The 22,176-nt window shown below is 38.9% G+C and overlaps 2 protein-coding genes and 1 pseudogene across 2 annotated transcripts; 1 reads left to right on the forward strand and 2 right to left on the reverse strand.

Moving 5' to 3' along the window:
• Positions 1-2,892, reverse strand: LOC125395495 (zinc finger and SCAN domain containing protein 4D-like). Its single transcript, XM_048426923.3, has 3 exons — positions 2,497-2,892; positions 858-1,017; positions 1-770 (listed from the first exon to the last, which is right to left on the reverse strand). The coding sequence occupies exons 1-3, from the start codon at positions 2,890-2,892 to the stop codon at positions 1-3; spliced, it is 1,326 nt and encodes a 441-aa protein (XP_048282880.1).
• A 5,448-nt stretch (positions 2,893-8,340) lies between these two features.
• Positions 8,341-13,822, reverse strand: LOC125395496 (vomeronasal type-1 receptor 3-like; annotated as a pseudogene).
• Positions 13,823-14,827: 1,005 nt separating this feature from the next.
• On the forward strand, positions 14,828-17,745 carry LOC125395497 (zinc finger and SCAN domain containing protein 4D-like). Its single transcript, XM_048426925.3, has 3 exons — positions 14,828-15,223; positions 16,729-16,888; positions 16,976-17,745. Exons 1-3 carry the CDS (start codon positions 14,828-14,830, stop codon positions 17,743-17,745), a joined length of 1,326 nt encoding a protein of 441 aa, XP_048282882.2.
• Positions 17,746-22,176: the final 4,431 nt, after the last annotated feature.

Consider the following 22,176-nt stretch of genomic DNA (forward strand, 5'->3'; position numbering starts at 1 on the left):
TCAGTCTGATTTGTTGCAGTTCCTCTGATGACGGTGGTATGTGGACGATTGGCGGAAATTACGCTGACACTTGGAGCAAGTGTAGGGCTTCTCACCTGTATGTATCCTCTTGTGAGCTTTCAGGTTGGTTTTATGGCTGAATGCCACTAAACAATCAGGACATTTGAAAGGCTTCTCTTTCTTGTGTATGATCTCATGGACTCTCAGGTCTGAGATAGTATAGAAGCCTTTATGACATGTTGTACATACAAATGACCTCTCCTTCTTTTGTACTTTCTTGTGAACAGAAAGATTAGACTTTGTGTCTCTGTGGAGTCCCTTGTGGTGACCCTTACATGTGCAGTTTGCTTCATGATTCTGGAAGTCTTCAGTCTGCTCTGGTCTGGAGGAAATTCCTGGTTGTATCTCCACAATGGGGACATCTCCAGAAGACGCTGCACTCTGAGATTCTTCCTGGTACTTAGCAGTGTCCTGACGTGTTCTGAGATCCAGAGGGATTTCATCAGAAACAGCTCCTGGTTGTACCTCCACCATGGAGACATCTCCAGAAGAAGCTGTACTCTGAGATTTTTCCTGGTACCTGGCAGTGTCCTGACATGTTCTGAGATCCAGAGGGATTTCATCAGAAACAGCTCCCTCGTTACGATCATGAAACTTATCTGTTTGGATAATGAAAAGAGAATCCATCTCATTTGCAGGACTAGTAACACAACCATTGTCTTCACTAGAGTTCCAGGAATACTGTTGGCCATCTTTACTGTCTTCATGTCCTTTAAAACTAAGACAGTCTATGAAACTGTGCCTAAGTAGTGATCCCCAAACAATAGCTCCTTTCTCTATACCTTCCTGACACTCACCTGTTGCCAATAATCTGTCCTGGGATATGGGCAAGGGTGTCCTTTCATTCTCTAGAGTTGACGCTGTTGCCAATTGTTGTTCTTTAAAATGCTCGATGACTTCTTTTATTGTCATGTTCTCAGAAAAGAGGGCTTCTTGCCCATGCATGGAGACATGAACCTGTAAGCAAAGCCAGATGACCATTGCCAATGAATCTAGACGAGAGAACACCTGCCCTCCAACTGATTGGTTAGCTCATTTCTCTAACTTTCATTTTTAATGTTCTTTTTTTTCTGACATTCAAAAGTTGTGTACCCTCAAGTCCCTATTTGCTCTGTATTTTTAAGTGTTGTGTCACTGTTGCCAGGGAAAAGGTAACGTTAGCTTTCTTTAATGCCTGCCCACAATGCAATTCAGCTGGCCAATGCATTGAATGAGGAAAGATGAGGATGGTTTATATTGAAAACTAGGAACTTCCCCCCTCAATCAAGGCCTCTCATTTTTCCAAGGATTGTCCCTCATCCCACCGAAGCTATGGAAAGTATAATAAAATTGCTGCTTTAATAAAAATCCCCAAGGTCGGATATGACTAAGCAGGAAGAGATTTATAGAATCACCTCTAGAAAGTATGTATGGGGTGTTTGAAGAATTTCACCACCTTGGTCATTTCTGTCAATGACTGAGAATTATGTAAACCCAGAAATTTAAAAAAATCCAATAAAATCAGGTCTAGCTTAAGATTTTTGATTTTCAAAATTGGCATTGCCACACCATTATTCATCAAGTCATTTCTCATGTGTGTCCGTGTTCAATATGCTTTTGAGAGCATAAGGTACTGTCTCTTCTGTTTAGAAAGACGACATAAATGACACGGACTAGACAATTACAAAACCATTAAAGCAATTATCCCTGATTCTACTTACTAGGTCCTTGGGTCACAAGCTAGCTCAGACATTCAGAGTGCTTAAAGTGTGCCAATTTTTTGAGATTAAATTATTTAGGTAATGCTCATAATTGAGAGACCCTATCTTCCTCCATTTTACAACTGAACTTAATTTCAGTTTATTAAAAACAAATGGAAAACCTTCAACAACATCTCTGAGAGCAAGAACAAAGGGAGAGCACATCAGATGTCTGCACAAGACCACAAAACATCTCAATGCAGTGACCAAAAAAGAACAGTTCTTTAACCCCACCTGAATTTGTCCAACATTACTCTAATGTGTTAATGGAGGGGGGGATGAGAAGTTCAGCAAATCAAATATGTTACTACGCTGGTTATTACTACAGAAAAAAATGCCTTTTGTTTTTACATGCTACTTAAATGTGAGGTCTTCTTCACTAATTCTCAGGCCTTTATAATAAGTACAATATATGCACCTTGCTAAATGAGCCATCTCTTAAAGACAGACTATCACTTCTAAACCCCAAAAGGTTTTGCTCTAATATCATCTCCTAGTCTCTTGCCACTTTTAAAAAGATTAAATATAAATATGTCCATTGTACACGTGAATTTAAAGCAAGTAGGAAGTCTCCATTGCAAATATGTTGGTAGAAGGCATTACAAACTGACCAAAAAACAACTATAAAGCCTTCCTACTTCCAAATGTAGAGGACTGTCTTAATTCCTGAGTTATTCAACTCTGTTATGCTACTCACCATGACAGAAGGCTTCAAGCACTCGTCAGTCAGTTCCCCCATGAGTTTCCCCAGGTTTCTTCCACTTGATTCCCACAACTCTTTTACAACAAACTTGTTCTTGGAGCGCCCGATTTTGAGAAACTGCTCCAAGACAAGCTGAGCAAGCATCTGCTCCTTGGTCTGTTCTTCTGGCTTCAACCATGAGGCAAACATCTCCCAGAGTGTTTTCAACTCCTGCTTTGCACAGGAGCCATTGTCATTTGGGGAAAAGTTGAGGTAAACACTAGCAGAGTTAGAGATGTCTTCATTCCACTGCACAGGAGAAACGTGGCTTGAAATAAACTCGATGTTTTCTACTACACCATCATTTTCTGATGACAGGGGCTTAAAGGAGTCTTTGAGGTGTGAAGCCATTCTGATGAGTATCCCCAGAAAGAATAAAATAGGGCAGCTCAGTATCTTTCTTGTGACTTGAAGATCTGTTTAAGAAATCTGTGGAATGTGCTAAACAATGAATTAAATGAGTAAAACAATTATTAATATCAAAGATCTACTAAGAGACTTTTCAAAGTAAATACTTCTTCAGAGTCCTACACAAATTTTTCCAGAGTCCAGAACAGAGAAAGAAATGTGAGTATAATATTCTTTACACAGCAGGAAGAAAAATCCTGGTTTGAGGATAGGAAGACCTGAAAAAACACAACAAGCTTTGTGGTAGCCAAGGGTTATCTGCTCACCCCCTTTGTAAATGGTAAAGTTATTGTTGCAGAGCCTTGAATTTTGTTTCACCTGGGTCTCCCCTATTAAGTGCCACTGAGCAACACTTTCATAAGAAAAACATTAAAAGTGAATGACCAACAACCATGAGTTTGCAGAGTAGCAAGAACATGTCCATAAAACAAGAGACCATATACCTAACCTTCAAATATTTAAAGGGCAAACGCTTGAGCAGAAAGGTTTTCCAAAAGACCACACAACAACTTAAGAGACCTTCCCACAATTGTAAAGCAGCATCTCCCACAAGCCACAAAATTAACAAACCTACACATACTCACACCACAAAAAAGGGAAATGTTTCTGTTCACCAAAGTGGTCTCTTTCTAGGGCAGATCAGGGCTGATTCCAGCAGCACTAGGTGCTGATGTGTCTCCAGGCCTGTGATCTGCTTCAACTGAGCTTCTGCTCAAGCTCCTGTCCTTTTATAGTGCCTGACTTCAAGGATTCAATCTGTTATGCTAATTAGTTAGATAATCCCTTGGATCACACCTCCTGTATCTGGGTGTGGCAGCCATGACCTTGTACCTAATATTCACTGTGGTGAGCATTAGGGACTCCAGTTCAAGCGCAGCCTTGCAGCCTAAAAAGACCAAGTTCAGCATAGCCGAGGTGAACAGCATTCACATAGCAGGAAAAAACAAGCAAACAAATTCACTAACATATCAGTGGAAGACATTTTGACCTTTGACAGAGTTACAAATGGAATCCTCCTTCAGCCCTAGCTCAGAATCTCTATGCAAATCTCTGTGATCCCATGGAAGGAGAACCCATCCAAAGCAAGCATAATCAGTCACTGCGCTGAAAGGGAACATCTCCACACTGAAAGGAATATCAAGTCTGTCATTTATCTATGAATTCTGATCAACATGCTTTAATTAATTAAAGTTTAGAATATAAAAAACAGTCATGGTTTCGATGAAGATAAAACAATATTTTTATATGGAAGATTCAATTATTTATACATTTTTGCTAATCTTTTTCCAGGATTTGAATTTTTCAGTGGTATATAATTTGTATTTGGATAAGTAAATCTCACCTGAGGAGCCTAGGCTCATCTAAAGCCACTAGAGGTTGGGTAATAGTGAAACACTCCTTTAATCCCGGGATCTGAGATGGAGGCAGATGGATCTCTGTGATATCAAGGCTACCCTGGGCTACAGAAGATCAATTCAGAAACAAATCCTGGTGTTGGTGGCCTAAATCTTTAATCCAAGTACTAGGGAGGCATATGCCTTTAATCCCAGCCCTAGACACAAGAAAAAATGAGAGGAAAAATGCTTCAGTATGATTAGTGTATGGTTGCCCAGCCTCAATAGAGGTCGACTTCTCTAATGGCTTGGCTGCTTTGATTTTCTGCTGTTAATGTTGAATCCAAATTTCTGTCCCCAAGTTTCTTACACATGCTCTGGGAATTCTTTTTTTATTTTGAAATTTTTTATTATCCTAGGGGATGGCTGTGTTTTAGAGTACCTCAGATTTCAGAAATTTTAGTCCCTGTGCTTCTAGTTTCTTTCAGAAGATGGCATTTACTGTTCTGTGCTTAGTATTGGAAATAAGCACACTTTGATAACAAAGAACAGCCTTTGTCGGTATGTCCTCAACATGTGATTTTCAGGGTACACAGTTGAACCAAGCAATCACCATGCTTGGTGATTGTCATTCACAAAGGCATAAGCCTTTAATCCCCTCACATTAATCCCCAGAGTCAGTGTTTGTGACTTTGAGATCTAGCTGTCCTACCAGGTAGTTCCAGTGCAGTCAGGGATACATGGTGAGACAATGTCTTCAAAAACAGAACAACAAAATCAGCAAAAAAGTAAAAGACAGACACAGAGAAATATTCTTGAAGTTATGAAACAGATCAGGGACTCTAGCACTGAGAAATGTGAAGACATAGGGTTGTAGGTCAAGGCTATTCTCAACCAACTAAAGAATTTATGACTAGATTAGGTCATAAAGCACTTATTTGTAAAAAAAAAAAAAAAAGCAAAAAGAAAAGAGAGGAAAAACCTCATTTTGGATGTAAATTTAATTCCTCCTCATCATACATCCTCAAATCATGTCTATCGTACATGTACTTCCAAAGTAAAACATCTTCACTTTGTCAATAGCGGTGACCCCGGGAAAGCCTGTTGTTTCTGTGCTGAGCATCCGGTACGTCTTTGGCACTACTTGTTCTGTCTCATTCCAATGCCAAGATTTTACCTTGTATCCTGCACTATTTGCATTCCAAACTCTGTGAATATCAAAAAATTTTAGCCAGTGTGGAATGAGGTATATTACAGAAGTCATGGTAAATGAATGGCAGCCTTGATATTCCTTTCAGTGTGGAAATGTCCCCTTTCACTGCAGTGACTGATTATACATGCATTGGATGTGTTCTCCTTCCATGGGATCCTAAGAATCCTCTGACCTGAGGCTGAAGGAGAATTCCATTTGTACCTCTTTCAAAGGGCAAAGAGTCTTTCCTCTGATTTCTTAGTGTATTTGATGAGCGTTTGAAGCCTCCTATCATGATGAGTACCTTGATTGAGAGTTGATTAACTCAGGAATAAAGACAGTTCTCTACATTTGGGGGAAAGTAGGAAGATTTAATCTTTTGGTTTTTTTTTTTTTTTTTTTTGGTCAGTCTGTAATGCCCTCTACCAACATATTTGCAATGGAGATTGCCTACTGCTCTAAATTCACATGAGGAAAACAGAAAAGAGTCTATGATTTGTATGATGGACATAATTATATTGAATTTATTTACAAGTGGCAAAAGACTGGGAGAAGATATTCGAGCAAAGCCTTTAAGGGTTTAGAAGACATAATCTATCTTTTAAAGATGGCTCATTTAGCAAGGTGCTTATATTGTAATATTATACAGGCCTGAGAATTGATGAAAAAGGCCTCACATTCAAGTAATATGTAAACAGAAAAAGGCATGCAGTGTCAACCAAAAACTGCAACTGTGAGAAGAGAATGTAACTTCTTATGAAGGACAGCTATGGTCACGAGGGAAATGTTTAGGACATCTGGAAAATGATTGGTGAAGCATTAGAACATATTTGATTAGCTGAAATTCTCGTTCCCCCCTCCATGAACACATTAGTGTAATGTTGGGCAAATTTCAGGTGGGGTTACAGAACTGTCGTTTTTTGGTCATTGCACTGAGATGTTTTGTGGTCTTGTGCAGATGTCCGATGTGCTGTCCCCTTGTTCTTGCTGTAGGGATGTTGTTGAAGATTTTCCATTTGTTTTTAATAAACTAAAATTAGGTCCAGTTGTAAAATGGAGGAGGTTAGGGTCTCTCAATTATAAGCGTTACCTAAATAATTCCATCTCAGAATCTACGCACACATTTAACATTCTGAATGTCTGAGCTAGTCTGTTATCCGAGGACCTGGGGGACAGAATCCATGGATATACTTGTCTTTATGGTTTTCTAAATTGTCTAGTCTGTGTCATTTAGGTCCTGTTTCTAAACTGAAGTGACAATATAGTACCGTCTGCTCTCAAAAGCATATTCAACATGACACACCCATGAGAAATGCCTTTATGAATAGTTGTGTGACAATACCAATATTAAAAACCAAAAATTTTAAGCTAGATGTAATTTTATTGAATTTTTACAGTGTCTTGGTTTACATAATACTCAGTCACTGACAGAAACTGCCAAGGTGATGAAATCTTCAAACACAACATACACAATTTTCTAGAGGTCATTCTATAAATCTCTTTCTGATTATTCATATCCAACTTTGGGGCTTTTAACGAAGCAGCAATTTTTTTAACAGCTTCCATATCTTGAGTGGGATGAGGGACAATACTTGGAATAATGAGAAGCCTTTCTTGAAGGGGAATGTACCTAATTTTCAATTTAGACCCATCTCATCTTTCCTCATTTGATGTATTGTCCATCTAAAGATATTGGCAATGGTCACCTGGCTTTATTTTCAGGTTCGTGTTTCCATGCTGGAGCAGAAAGCCCTCCTTTCTGAGAAAACAACATTAAAAGAAGTCATCAAACATTTGAAAGAACAACAATCAACAACAGAGTCAACTCTAGAGTATGAAAGGACACCCTTGCCAGTCTCCGAAGACATGTTATTGACAACAGGTGAGTGTCAGGAGAGTACGGAGAGGAGAGGTTTTGTGTGATGTTCCCTTCTTGGCCACAGACTGTCTTATTTTAAAAGGACATGAAGACAGTAAAGATGGCCAAAACTATCCCTGGAACACTAGTGAAGAAAACGGAGGTGTTAGTAGTTCTGGAAATGAGATGGTTTTCTCTTTTCATTATCCATAAAGATCAATTTCCTGAAGTCAATGACACAGCTTTTTCTAATGGAATCCTTCAGGATCTCAGAACAGGTCAGGACACTACCAAGTACCAGGAAGAATCTCAGAATTCAACTTCTTCAGGAGATGTTCCAATGGTGGAGGTACAGATGAGGATTTCCTCCAGACCAGTGTAGTCTAAATACTTCCAGAATCATGCATCAAAGTTCACCTGTGAGGGTCACCACAAGAAACGCCACAGAGACACAAACATATACAAATGTGTGGGATGTTTCAAACATTATGGGGCTGAATATATCTTGGTGGTTTAAAGCACTGTTTGCTCATCAGAGGACCCAGGCTTTATTTCCAGCACTCAGTGGTGCCCCAAATCCATCTGTAACTCCAGTCCTTTGAGGTGAGCACCCTCTTCTTAGCTCTACAGGATGCATGTGGTACAAATGCGAGAAAAATGCACATACACATAACATGAAACAACCAACAAGATGTAGAAATCTTACCTTGATTCTTCAGATAAGGATTTGTTTCCTGGATATATTTTCTCATATTCACCTGTACTTTGCCCTTTACCACATAATAATTTGAATGAAATAGTGATTCTTCACATTTGAAAAAAATGCTTGTTATTGCATAGAAATTTCTATAAGGAAATGTTGTAATAAAATATCTAGTGATCCATCCATGTAAACCTGGAGTCAGCTATAGGTTACTTGATCTAAAACATGATCTTTCCATTATACAATAGCTAAAAGGATATGTCAGTATGTAAGAAAACATACACAACCAGGATTCGTATCCAACTCAGAGAGAGCTATCACTTATCACAGCAGGAAAAAAAAAGTTAGTAATAGACTTGATATTACTGGTAAGTACAAAGGCGAAAACTATGGGAAAGCATGTTTCTAGAGACAGAAATACACTTTCTCTCCATAGTATAGGAAGTTTGTAGGAGATCCTAAAGGAAAGACAAATGGAAGGGGCAAAATAGGTGATGACAAATGTGCAGATAAGGATGATGACAGTTTGGGTGGCTTTGTCCTCAGGTGAGACTTTCAGAAAGTGTTGAGCACTGTGGATGTGCTTGACTTGTTTCTTCAGTCTGTAGAGGACACTCACCATGGAGACACTTGAGCAGGCCAAGAGACACAGTCACAGGCCATCAATGAAGCACAGTAAGAATATATACACAGAGATTGTCATATTACTGGAAACAAACCCTGAGGAGTATTCATAGCTCAACCAGCTAGTCATATTTTGTCAGAAATGGGGTCTAACATTCTTGCTGGAGTCAAGATATTTAAAAGCATGTGTACAAACCAACTGAGTGAGCAAGAGAAACAGATGAACGTGTTGTCTGTGTTTAAACTTGATCCACCTGGAGTTACTCAGGCTGATTGTGATTGCTTGGAAGCTACTCAACAGGCCCATGGAATACAGGGACAGCCCGCTCATTTCTCAGTAAATATATATTAGCATTTTACATACAATGTCTTCTAGGAACTCCTTAAACAAAAAGCGTGCCATTTTCTGTGGAATGACTTCTGTGACAATCGACAAAGGTGTTTGGGTATTAAATGCTTTTCAGTTAAGATCAAAGGACATAATAAAATAGTATTGCAGAATTTATAAGCATTTTCATTGAAGTCTTGGAGAAGAGAAAATTGCCACCATCTTTCTTTCCTTCCTTTCTTCATTCTTTCTTTTTATTTACCTAGCTATCTATCTTCCTACCTTACTTTCTCTTTCCTACTTCTTTCCTCCCCTCCTAACTGCATTCCTTTCAGTAGAGCTGTTGAAAGAATTTCTTGATATAGATATTAAGAACAACTAAGATAAAGAGGGGCACTTGTGAACAAAACAAGATTCCGTGAGAGCACCAGCATGGCTTCTCCAGGGAGGGCTTTCTAATGTCTTTAGTTCTGGTCACTCACCTCAGTGCTAGATGGCAGCATGAGGGAGTGTGTGGCCATGAGAACTGAAACACTGCTACAACTGTGATGAGACAGTCTCCCTCATTTAAATATTCTTGATCTCCTAGTGTTCTTTCCAAGCAGATTGGATATTTTCAACTCAAATCTAGACTCATGGCAGTGTCTACACTAGGGTCTGAAGCAACATTTAATTGCCTTGGACCTGGATTCCAATCAAGAAAACAAATGTAGTACAAATTACACAAGAAAACCAAAGAAAGCAATTAGGAATTGGGATGGAAACTTTTCTGTCAGTTCCTGGAGCACAGAGGATATGGCAGAGAGTCATGCAGATGGAACTGCATGGAATTCATGCTATTAAAATATATGTAAGTGGCATTCTTTTGGCCCTAAAGGGACTTTCCCTATCACCTAGCATTCTAGACAGTTCCCACATCTCAAAACTGTGTGGTACCAAAGGAATTCAGGACAGTTAGCTCACTGATGTGCTAATAATAGATCAAAGTGGATGACGGCTGCCATAATCTCATAGCAATACAAATTCCTGTTGCAGAGTTCTGGTTCCATTCAGAACTTCTCATCCTGGCCTCCTACCCTAAACCTGTTACCCCATGAGCTTCACTTCCCTTTCCCCAGGTTCTCTATCATATAAAACCTCAGGTATTTTTGCCATGCACTCTTAGGCTCTTGGTTCTTCTTTTAGTTTCCTTGACACACTCTCTTCTCTAATGTTTTTCTCTCACTCTTCCTTTCTCTCCTCTTCTTGCCCAGAAATGTCTAGTGGATAAGATTGACTCCTTGCTATGGACTCTTCCAGATGCCTCTGACCATTCTTTCCACAATATATGCAAGAAAAACTTTCTCCTCAATGATACTATTAGCAGCAGTCTTTTCCACATTTTATTCTAAATCTCCAAGTATTAAGTTGCAAGGGATAAGAGGTCATAGGTCTATATGTATCACATCCTTCAGAAAAAGATTAGAAAATGATTCATCCATGTTGTGTGTGAAACTCTTTGTTAATTTCCATTCTGTAGAAAACTCCATTGTATGTAAGACAATTTCTATTGACAGTTGTTGGTAAGACCCTTTGAGTTTGAGATATTATGAAGAAGGCTGCTGTGACCTTTGCTTTATGTGAATCCAAGTGCACATAGACATGCATTCTGAAAAAAATGGTTTTCATTAAGTTTCACTATGTTTTGGGAATTGTCTTTTGATATAAGGATAGAAATACTATAATATATTTACTACAGTAGCATATCTTCCACTAGCCATAGCAAGATGTTATTCTCTGATCTGAATTTTTTGACTCTTGATTGAGGCAATATTTTAAATTGATTTCAACTATCTGTTCTGAAAATGAACAAAATTTTATGTCCAAATTTACTTTTCAAACAGGATGAAATTGAGTTTTTTCTTAATGATCTCTGTCCATGAAAAAAAGTATATTCTCCTGTTCTCATTGATCTGCCTTTACTTTCTATCTGGTTGTCCTGCCTATACTTCCTGCCTGCTACTGGCCAATCAGAATTTATTTAAAATATGATTGACAGAATACAGACCAAAGTCCCACCCCAATCTTTTCCCAGTCTTCTGCCACTTGTAAATAAATTCAATATAATTATGTCCATCATACAATCCACAGAGACTTTCCTGGTTTCCTCATGTGAATTTAGAGCAGTAGGTAGTCTCCAATGTAAATATGTTGGTAGAGGGCACTACAGACTGACAAAACAAAACAAAACTATACAATCTTTCCACTTTCCTTTATATGTAGAGGACTGTCTTTATTCCTGAGTTAATCAATGCTCCGTCTAGGTACTCACTATGATAGGAGGGTTCAAGCACTCATCAAATACACTAAGAAATCAGAGGAAAGACTCTTTGCCCTTTGAATGAGTTAAAAATGGAATCCTCCTTCAGCCTCAGGTCAGAAATCTATGGATTTCTTTATGATGCCATGGAAGAAGAACACATCCAATGCATGTATAATCAGTCACTGCAGTGAAAGAGGACATTTCCACACTGAAAGGAATATCAAGGCTGCCATTCATCTACCATGACTTCTGTAATATACCTCATTCCACACTGGCTAAAATTTTTTGATATCCACAGAGTTTGGAATGCAAATACTGCAGGACACAAGGTAAAATCTTGGCATTGTAATGAGACAGAGCAAGTAGTGCCGAAGACGTATAGGATGCTCAGCACAGAAAAGACAGACTTTCCCGGGATCACCGCAACTGGCAAAATAAAGATATTTTACTTTTGTAAGTACATGTTATAAGAGAGACATGACCTGAGGACTATAGCATGTGGAATTAAAATTTACATCCAAAAGGCGGTTTTCCCTCTCTTTTCCTTTGCTTTTTTTGAAATTAACTTGTTTTTGCAAATAAGTGCCTTATGGCCTAATTTAGTCTAAATTCTTTAGTTGGTTTTAGAATGACCTTGATCTACAACCCTGTGGCTTGTTGAGTAGCAGAGCTGTTTCATTACTTCAAGAATTTTTCTCGATGTCTGTCTTTTACTTTTTTGCTGATTTTGTTGTTCTGTTTTTGAAGACAAGGTATCACTATGTATCCCTGATGGCACTTGAACTACTGGGTAGACCAGGTGGATCTCCAACTCACAAACACTGACTCTGGGGATTAATGTGAGGGGATTAAAGGCTTGTGCCTTTGTGAATGACAATCTCCAAGCCTGGTGATTGTTTGGTTCAGTTGTGTACCCTGAAAATCACATGTTGAGGACTTATTGACAGAGACTGTGCTCTGTTACCAAAGTGTGCTTATTTTCAGCACTAAACACAGAACTGTAAATGCCATCATCCCAAAGCAGCTGGAAGCACAGGGACTAAAATTTCTGAAATCTGAGGTACTCTAAAACACATCCGTTCCCTAGGATAATAAAAAAAATTCAAATAATAGAAAAGGAATTCCTATAGCATGGGTAAAAAAAGGTCAGGGAAAGAAATTTGGATTCAACCTGAACACCAGAAAAACAAAACAGCAAAGTTAATAAGACATCTTACCTCTACCAAGGCTGGGCTACCATACACTAAGCATACTGAAGCATTTTTTTCCTACCATTTTTTCTTGTGTCTAGGGCTGGGATTAAAGACATATGACTCCCTAGTACTGGGATTAAATTTAGGCCATCAACACCAGGATTTGTTTCTGCATTGATATTCTGTAGCCTAGAATGGCCTTGAACTCAAGGAAATCAATCTGCATCTCTCCCAGATCCTGGGATTAAAGGAAGGTATCACCTTTACCCTACCTCTTTAGATTAACATCAGGGCCTCAGGTGAGAATCATTAATCCAAAACCAAATAATATACCACTGAAAAATTCAAATCCTGAAAAAGGTTTAGCCAAACTGTACAAAAATAATTGAATCTTCCGTATAAAATTATTGTTTTATCTACATTGATAATCATGACTGTTTTTTATATTCTGGGCTTTAATCAATTAAAGTGTTGGGCCCTAGTGTCCAAACTGAGAAGGAATCGTCCCCAGAGACCACCTCATATACCACAGCCAATGCAAAACATGAGGATTTTATTAATTCTGTCATGACAGGGTCCCTCAGCATTTGGAAAGCTAAGAGACCTCGAATAGCTGGTACAGTCTACTTTTAAAGCAGAAGGTCCCATAGAAACAAGAGGGGTTGTTCCTTGACCATTATGATTGGCTTATTCAAAAGAGCTATTACCAATAATTGGCCGGAGAGCTATTGTCAGATCAGATGAGGTAAGAGGTCATTTTGACCCCGTTTCCCAGGGGACTGAATCAAAACAGATGTGTATGGGTAATTGTTCTTGAACTGAGTCAACATCTTAAAGATTATCTTGCCCCAATTTCTGGAGAACATACGTGCTTGTGTAGCTGTAAGGTCCTTGGTTCCCAGGGGAGGAGGGGAAGCACTAAGTCACGAAGGCTGAGAGAGTTCAGAAATGGCTTCAGAATTGTCTTAAAGTCTTACAAAAGTATATTGATCAGAATTCATAGATAAATGACAGACTTGATATTCCTTTTAGTGTGGAGATGTTCCCTTTCATTGCAGTGACTGACTATGCTTACATTGGATGAGTTCTTCTTCCATGGGATCACAGAGATTTGCATAGAGATTCTGAGCTAAGGGCTGAAGGAGGATTCCATTTGTAACTCAGTCAAAGGTCAAAATGTCTTTCACTGATATGTTAGTGTATTTGTTTGTTTGTTTTTTCCTGCTATGTGAATGCTGTTCACCTCGGCTATGCTGAACATGGTCTTCTTAGGCTACAAGGCTGGGCTTGAACTGGAGTCCTTAATGCTTACCAGAGTGATTATTAGGTACAAGGTCATGGCTGCCACACCCAGATACAGGAGGTGTGATCCAAGGGATTATCTAACTAATTAGCATAACAGATTGAATCATTGAAGTCAGGCACTATAAAAGGACAAGAGCTTGAGCAGAAGCTCAGTTGAAGAAGATCACAGGCCTGGAGACACATCAGCACCTAGTGCTGCTGGAATCAGCCCTAGAAAGAGACCACTTTGGTGAACAGAAACATTTCCCTTCTTTGTGGTGTGGGTATGTGTAGGTTTGTTAATTTTGTGGGTTGTGGGAGATGCTGCTTTACAATTGTGGGGAGGTCTCTAAGTTGTTGTGTGGACTTTTGGAAAACCTTTCTGCTCAAGCGTTTCCCCTTAAAATTCTGAAGGTGAGGTATGTGGTCTCTTGTTTTATGGACATATCTTTGCTACTGTGCAAATTGAGGGTTGCTCTTTGACATTTGTAAGGGGAGACACAGGCGAAACATAAAATTCGAGGCTCTGCAAAAATAAATTTTACCTTTTACAAAGGGATGAGCAGATAACCCCTTGGCTACCCTGCAGCTTGCTGTTTTCTCATTGAAGGTCTTCCCATTTTCAAACCAGGATTTTTCTTTCTGTTGGGTAAGGTAATATTATACTTGCATTTTTTTCTTTGTTCTGTTCTCTCGAAAAATTTTGGCTGGGCAGTGGTGGCCCAAACCTTTAATCCCAGCACTTGGAGGCTAGGGCAGGCAGATCTTTGTAAGTTCGAAGACAGCCTGGTTAACTAGAGCTAGTTCCAGGACAGGCTCCAAAGCTACAGAGAAATGTTATCTTGAAACTAAAAATGAAATAAAAAAAATAAAAAATTTGTGTAGAATTCTGAAGAAGTATTTACTTTGAAAAGTCTCTTAGTAGATCTGTGACAATAACAAGTGTCTTACTCTTTCATTCAGTGCTTTAACCCATCCACAAATTTCTTAAACAGATCTTCAAGTCACAAGAAAGATACGTAGCTGCTATATTTGAATATTTCTGAGGATTCTCAGCAGAATGGCTTCACACCTCAAAGACTCCTTTAAGCCCCTGTCACCAGAAAATGATGGTGTAGTAGAAAACACGGAGTTTATTCCAAGCCACGTTTCTCCTGTGCAGTGGGACAAAGACATCTCCAACTCTGCTAGTGTTTACCTCAACTTTTCCCCAAATGACAATGGCTCTTGTGTAAAGCAGGAGTTGAAAACACTCTGGGAGATGTTTGCCTCATGGTTGAAGCCAGAAGAACAGACCAAGGAGCAGATGCTTGCTCAGCTTGTCTTGGAGCAGTTTCTCAAAATCGGGCGCTCCAAGGACAAGTTTGTTGTAAAAGAGTTGTGGGAATCAAGTGGAAGAAACCTGGGGAAACTCATGGGGGAACTGACTGACGAGTGCTTGAAACCTCCTGTCATGGTGAGTAGCATGACTGAGAGTTGATTAACTCAGGAATAAAGACAGTCCTCTACATTTGGAAGTAGGAAGGCTTTATAGTTGTTTTTTGATCAGTTTGTAATGCCCTCTACCAACATATTTACAATGGAGACTTCCTACTTGCTTTAAATTCACGTGTACAATGGACATATTTATATTTAATCTTTTTAAAAGTGGCAAGAGACTAGGAGATGATATTAGAGCAAAGCCTTTAAGGGATTAAAAGAGATAGTTTGTCTTTTCAATATGGCTTATTTAGCAAGGTACTTATTTGTACTTATTATAAGGACCTGAGAATTGATGAAGAAGACCTCACATTCAAGTAGCATGTAAAAACAAAAGATATTTTTTCTTTAGTAATAATCAAATAGGAGCATCATATTTGATTAGCTAAGTTTCCCATTCTCCCCTCACCCATTAACACATTAGGGATATGTTGGGCAAATTCAGGTGAGGTTACAGAACTGTCCTTTTTTGGTAATTACATTGAGATGTTTTGTAGTCTTGTGTACACATCTGATGTGCTCTCCCTTGTTCTTGCTGTCAGGGACATTGTTGAAGATTTTTCATTTGTTTTTAATAAACTGCGATTAGGTCCAGTTGTAAAATGGAGGAGGATAGGGTCTCTCAATTATGAGCATTACCTAAATAATTTAATCTCAGAAATTTGGCACGCATTTAACACTCTGAATGTCTGAGCTAGCCTGTGATTCGAGGACCTGGGGAGCAGAATCAGGGACATAATTGCTTTAATGGTTTTCTGAATTGTCTAGTCCGTGTCATTTATTTCTTATTTCTAAACAGAAGAGGCAGTACCTTGTGCTCTCAAAAGCATATTCAACACAGACACACATGAGAAATGACTTGATAAATAATGATGCGGCGATGCCAGTTTTGAAAATCAAAAAACTTAAGCTAGATCTAATTTTATTGGATTTTTAAAAATTTCTGGGTTTACATAATTCTCAGTCATCGACAGAAATGACCAAGGTGGTAATATTCTTCAAACACCCCATACATACTTTTGTAGAGGTGATTCTATAAATCTCTTCCTGATTAGTCATATCCAACCTTGTTGCTTCTCATTAAAGTGGCAATTTTGATATAGTTTCCATAGCTTTGGTGGGATGAGGGACAATCCTTGGAACAATGAGAAGCCTTTCTTGATGGGGAAAGTTCCTAGTTTTCAATTTAAACCATCCTCATCTTTCCTCATTCAATGCATTGGCCAGCTGAAGATAATGTTGTGGGCAGGCATTACAGAAAGCTAACATTACCACTTCCCTGGCAACAGTGACACAACACTTGCAAATACAGAGCAAAAGGGATTAGAGGGTACAAAACTTTGAAAGCCAGAAAAATAGCATTACAAATGAAAGTTAGAGAAATGAGCTAATCTGTAGTCCAGTGATGCAATGCAATCAGTTGGAGGGCAGGTGTTCTCTCGTCTAGATTCATTGGCAATGGTCATCTGGCTTTGCTTACAGGTTCATGTCTCCATGCATGGGCAAGAAGCCCTCTTTTCTGAGAACATGACAATAAAAGAAGTCATCGAGCATTTTAAAGAACAACAATTGGCAACAGCGTCAACTCTAGAGAATGAAAGGACACCCTTGCCCATATCCCAGGACAGATTATTGGTAACAGGTGAGTGTCAGGGAGGTATAGAGAAAAGGGCTGTTGTTTGGGGATCACTACTTAGGCACAGTTTCATAGACTGTCTTAGTTTTAAAGGACATAAAGACAGTAAAGATGGCCAAGATTATTCTTGGAACTCTAGTGAAGAAAATGGTTGTGTTACTAGTCCTGAGAATGAGATGGATTCTCTTTTCATTATCCAAACAGATAAGTTTCATGATCGCAATGAGGGAGCTGTTTCTGATGAAATCCCTCTGGATCTCAGAACACGTCAGGACACTGCCAGGTACCAGGAAGAATCTCAGAGTACAGATTCTTCTGGAGATGTCTCCATGGTGGAGGTACAACCAGGAGCTGTTTCTGATGAAATCCCTCTGGATCTCAGAACACGTCAGGACACTGCTAAGTACCAGGAAGAATCTCAGAGTGCAGTGTCTTCTGGAGATGTCCCCATTGTGGAGATACAACCAGGAATTTCCTCCAGACCAGAGCAGACTGAAGACTTCCAGAATCATGAAGCAAACTGCACATGTAAGGGTCACCACAAGAGACTCCACAGAGACACAAAGTCTAATCTTTCTGTTCACAAGAAAGTACAAAAGAAGGAGAGGTCATTTGTATGTACAACATGTCATAAAGGCTTCTATACTATCTCAGACTTGAGAGTCCATGAGATCATCCACAAAGAAGAGAAACCTTTCACATGTCTTACATGTAAAAGGCAATTCAAACATAAAACCAACCTGAACGTTCACAAGAGGATACATACAGGAGAGAAGCCCTACACTTGCTCCAAGTGTCAGCGTAATTTCCGCCAATCGTCCACATACCACCGTCATCAGAGGAACTGCAACAAATCAGACTGATCTTTGTCCTTTCTCACCGGTAAAAGACCATCAAAAATCAGAGGCAATCAACAAATCAGTTAAAGGATGTCAAGCATTTTAAGATAAAAGCAAACGTTTGAAGGAAACCAGTAAGACTGTTCAAGAAGTGGATGCAATAGAAATAAGACCATACTAAGGGAATTCGGGAAGTGGAAATTATATGTAGGGAAACTGCAACTACAGAGTAAAGCATGGCCAGCAGAAAGCAAGTGGTGGAAGAGAATCTTAAGCATTGTAAACAATAGATACTACATATTTTGTTTCACAAAATGTTACATCTGTGTTTCTCAGTTCCTTTTGGGGTTGTTTGAATGACTCCTCAAAGTTTCGGTGTATCAGATATAATGCATCAGGTATTTATTTTGCTGTTTTTAAAAGTAGAAAAATGACAATTCTGAAGAAGCAATAAAAACAATTTTAAAGTTAGATCACTACAACTTGAAAGACTATAGTAAGTGTCCATTGCATTTTCAAGGTTGAGAATCACTACTCAAGAGGTTGAAGGAGATGGTTGCAAAGTACCATGCTAATAATGAGCCATGCCCTAACCCTATGTAACCAAACCACCAGCTATGTGTGTAAAGAAATACAGATGGTGACAATGTGCCTCAGTGAGAAATGGCTCTTCCTTCAGGAGTCAGAAGCCAATTTGTGTTAATGTGACCATAGTTTTCTTCCAGAAGTGCATGTAGTCACAAGAACATTTAAAAGGAATCACATGTAAATTTTCTTGAGGATATATCCCATGAGAACTTCTTTGAAACAAGTACCATCTCAGAAAAACCGTACTGCTTTCACAGTCTGAGATGCAGAAGCAGTTCTTAGTCCTACATTCTGATAAGAAAATGTTGATTCCCAGAGACATGAAGTATCAAATATGTGATCAAATTCCATAGTATGTCATGGAGCAATCGGTGTTTTATGATCCAACTTATTTGCTGAAACTGATGAGAAAATAAGGGATCAATAATACAAGAGCATGTAATACACTTGGACGAAAGTATCACAATGCAATAACTTGCAATGTACTATTGATATATACTTTGAAATAAAAAGTAACTAAACCAATCTCCACAGCCTTGTGGCCCATTTTTCATTTACTCATCTTACTCTTTCCATAGATCCAGCTCGTACATGTTCTTTGATTTCAACTTTCTAGAAGTTTCATCAAAATACTTTAGATCATGTGCAAATATATTCTTTGTACTTATTCATTTCTTCAAGAAAATATACCTCTGGCCTCTGCCTTTCTCCTAAGGAATTGTGTTACTAACATACTTTTATAATAACATTTTCTAAGACAATTTCTATTTTGTGTAAAGGAGAAATTGGTTTTCACTTGGACACTCTAGTACCCTAGTGCAGGGTTCTTTGGCAGAAAGGGCAGCGGCAGAGCTTGATTTGCTGGACTTTCCCTAGGGCTTAGGGAGATGGTGAGTGTCAACTCAGACCTCCCCTGGCCACTGGGAGAAACGACACACTGAGTCAGAAGTCTGCTGAAGCTGGATCTCATTTAACTATATTAGCTAGGAACTTATATAGGGGTTGGGATGCCTGCGATGAGCCGAGTTGGAGCGAGGGCCAATAATATTTTTCACATTAGCAATGGCTGGGCAGAGGCAAGCCTATACTGAGTTGTACTGAGTCACTTCCTATGTGGAAGTTATAGCCAGAGACAGGCCTCCAAACTTGAGTTACGCTCAGGAAGTTACACTGGACCTCACCAAACTTACGTTAGGTTTAGGAAGTTACATGGGCCGTCTTCATGAAGCCCACACCCTGGACTATGCATGGTCCAGTTATACTCCACTGTTGAAAGAAAAATAATGTCTAATTTGCTGAATCTGTTATGTTGTGAGTCTAGGGAATTCACTCAGACCATGAAGAAATATACCCTACTTCTTTCTGTCAGCAGGAAGTACCATGGATGGAGAAGGACCAGCCAGTGGCTCTGTAAATAAGATCCGTGCATGGAATATTGTAGCAGAGAGGCTTGGCACTGGCAGGTACCCACCTTCATGAGTTCTAATTCTCTTTTCACACATATTGCTAGTTCTAAAGTTGTTGAAAATTCCTGTTTTCTAGAGAGAATTGAATCCTAAGTCCTGCAGTGAACAAGGTCTCACACTTGGTAGGGCAATTAGACAGAGGGTAGAGGTGTTTGAAGCACAGCACGGAAAAGAATAGTCTGAACCAAGATCATCTGTGTTGTGAGGGAGAGAAGATTTGTCTTATCTTGGGGTAACATGACAGGCATGTTTCACAGCATGATATATCAATTTTGGTCTGGGTGAAAGTAAAATGGTTTTGACAAAAAAGAGTAGTTTTTTCATCTCTTTTTCAATGCTTGGTGCTTGATTGATTTTGAAAAGGGAATCTTTTAGCCTGGTGCACAAAGAAACAGAATAAATAGCTGAGAATGACTCTTGGCTTCTTCTTACCCATTGCTGGGGTTCTAGGGCTTCTTCACTATTTCAAGCATCCCTTTTGTTTGTATGTCTGTTATCTTTGAGAATATTTCTCTATTATGTCCTGACTGTGCTGGAACTTGCTATGTAGTCCAAGCTGGATCCAGATTTACAGAGATCTAATTTCAATGGTTAGATCTATCCTGGGATTAAAGGAGGTTGTTGGGATTAAATGTGTGCACTGGGATTAAAGTACTAGTATTCTCCTAGCATTTTAATTGTTAGGCTGAATTTTTTTTTCTTAATTAAAGGAACATGCCTTTAATCCCAGGACTGAGGAGTCAGAGCAAGTGTCTTTGACTTTCAGGTCAACACGATCTACATAGGAGTTTCAGTAGAGCCTGGGAACATAGGGAGACAGTTCCTCAGACCAAAAAGAAAAGAAAAAAAAAAACCAAACCAAGAAACGTTGTAACACACCAACAAACCAACCAACCAACACACACACACACACACACACACACACACACACACACACACACAATCTAAAAGAACAGAAACAAGCCAAATATAAAAACAATACAGTTAAAATAAAAAACGCAGCATCGACATGCAATGTGATTCTCAAGTATTTGTGAGTATGTGAGCAGACTAACCTACAAGTTACCCATTTGCCAAACCAAGATAGGAAGGGAAAGAAAAAGAGAGAATAAAGACTGCCTTATTTCTTGAGACACATTTTATAATTCCTCCATAGACTAAAGTATTCACATCGTGTGTATCAAACATTATGTTTTTTTCCAAAATACAATACATGCCACACTCTCTGCTTGGAGAGATGAGCCTGCTTAAACCTCGGTGTTTTGTGAGTTGTGTACCAGACAGCTCTCCTGGGTGCCTCCTACCCTCTGTCTCATTCCTCTGCCTTTGGTGTGAGATTGTTTCCTGATTGCAGCATTTGAGAATCAAAAGTTTCTGGAAATCAGGGAATTTTTACAGGTTTGGAAGAGTCATATGTAAGCACACAGGATCAACAGTCATGGGACAAAAATGCCTGCCTTCATATCCCATTCAATGTATTATAACTGTAACTATCATCACAGTGACTTAGAATGCTTGAATGGGATGTTTTCTCCTTCCAGGGAAACATCAAGCATTGCATTAGAGATTAGAAATGTTTATGCAATTCAATCATCCATAAAAGTGTCTTTCCTACCTTGGACTTCTTGGGTCTGCAGGCTTTGGTGGGACAGTTGCATTGCCACAAATCAAAATGAACTGTGTCCTTCCTCACCAGGAATTGACAATGAAAAACACCAGAGGAGATCAACAAATCAGTTAAAGAATGTCAATAAATCCAAGGAGAAACAGATGTTTGGAGAAAACCAGTAAGACTGTTCAAGAAAGAGAAGTAATAAAAATAGCACAAACTAAGGGAGTTCAGGAAATGGAATTTATAGGTAAGCAAAGAGGAACCACAGATGCAAGCATTGCCAACTGAAAACAAGAAATGGAAGAGAGGATCTTAGGCATTGAAGACACTACAGAAGAAAATAGATACAACATATTTTGTTTACAGAAAATGTTAAATCTGTGTTTTTCAACACCTTTAGGCATTGGATGACTCTTGAATAAGTGTAGGCGTATCAGATATCCTGCATATCAGATATGTATGTTCCTGTACATAATAGTAGAAAAGTTACAATTCTGAAGAAGCAATAAAAATAATTTTATGGTTGAGTCAGGGTCACCATAACATGAAGTCCTATAGTAAATGGTCGTAGCACTATGAAGGTTGAGAATTCAAGAGGTTGAAGCAGATGGTTCCAAAGTAGAATACTAGTAATGAGCTATGCCCTAACCCTGTCTAACCAAACCAGCAGCTATGTTTGTAAAGAAATCCAGGTAGCAACATAAAAAGGTTTTTAAATACACTGTGAAATTTCCTCTAGGTAACAGTACTATTTAATTAATTAACCTATATTAAGAATTGAGAATGTGT

The sequence above is a fragment of the Myodes glareolus genome, chromosome 1 (genome assembly GCF_982192425.1).
Source record: "Myodes glareolus chromosome 1, mMyoGla1.1, whole genome shotgun sequence".
In the NCBI taxonomy this organism is placed as follows: domain Eukaryota; kingdom Metazoa; phylum Chordata; class Mammalia; order Rodentia; family Cricetidae; genus Myodes; species Myodes glareolus.

Coding starts and splice junctions, on each gene's coding strand:
- LOC125395495 (XM_048426923.3), bottom strand. CDS start 2,892: ATGGCTTCACACCTCAAAGACTCCTTTAAGCCCCTGTCATCAGAAAAT. Junction 1,018..2,496: donor GCTTGAAGCCTTCTGTCATG/GTGAGTAGCATA, acceptor CTTTGCTTACAG/GTTCATGTCTCCATGCATGG. Junction 771..857: donor GGACAGATTATTGGCAACAG/GTGAGTGTCAGG, acceptor TTAGTTTTAAAG/GACATGAAGACAGTAAAGAT.
- LOC125395497 (XM_048426925.3), top strand. CDS start 14,828: ATGGCTTCACACCTCAAAGACTCCTTTAAGCCCCTGTCACCAGAAAAT. Junction 15,224..16,728: donor GCTTGAAACCTCCTGTCATG/GTGAGTAGCATG, acceptor CTTTGCTTACAG/GTTCATGTCTCCATGCATGG. Junction 16,889..16,975: donor GGACAGATTATTGGTAACAG/GTGAGTGTCAGG, acceptor TTAGTTTTAAAG/GACATAAAGACAGTAAAGAT.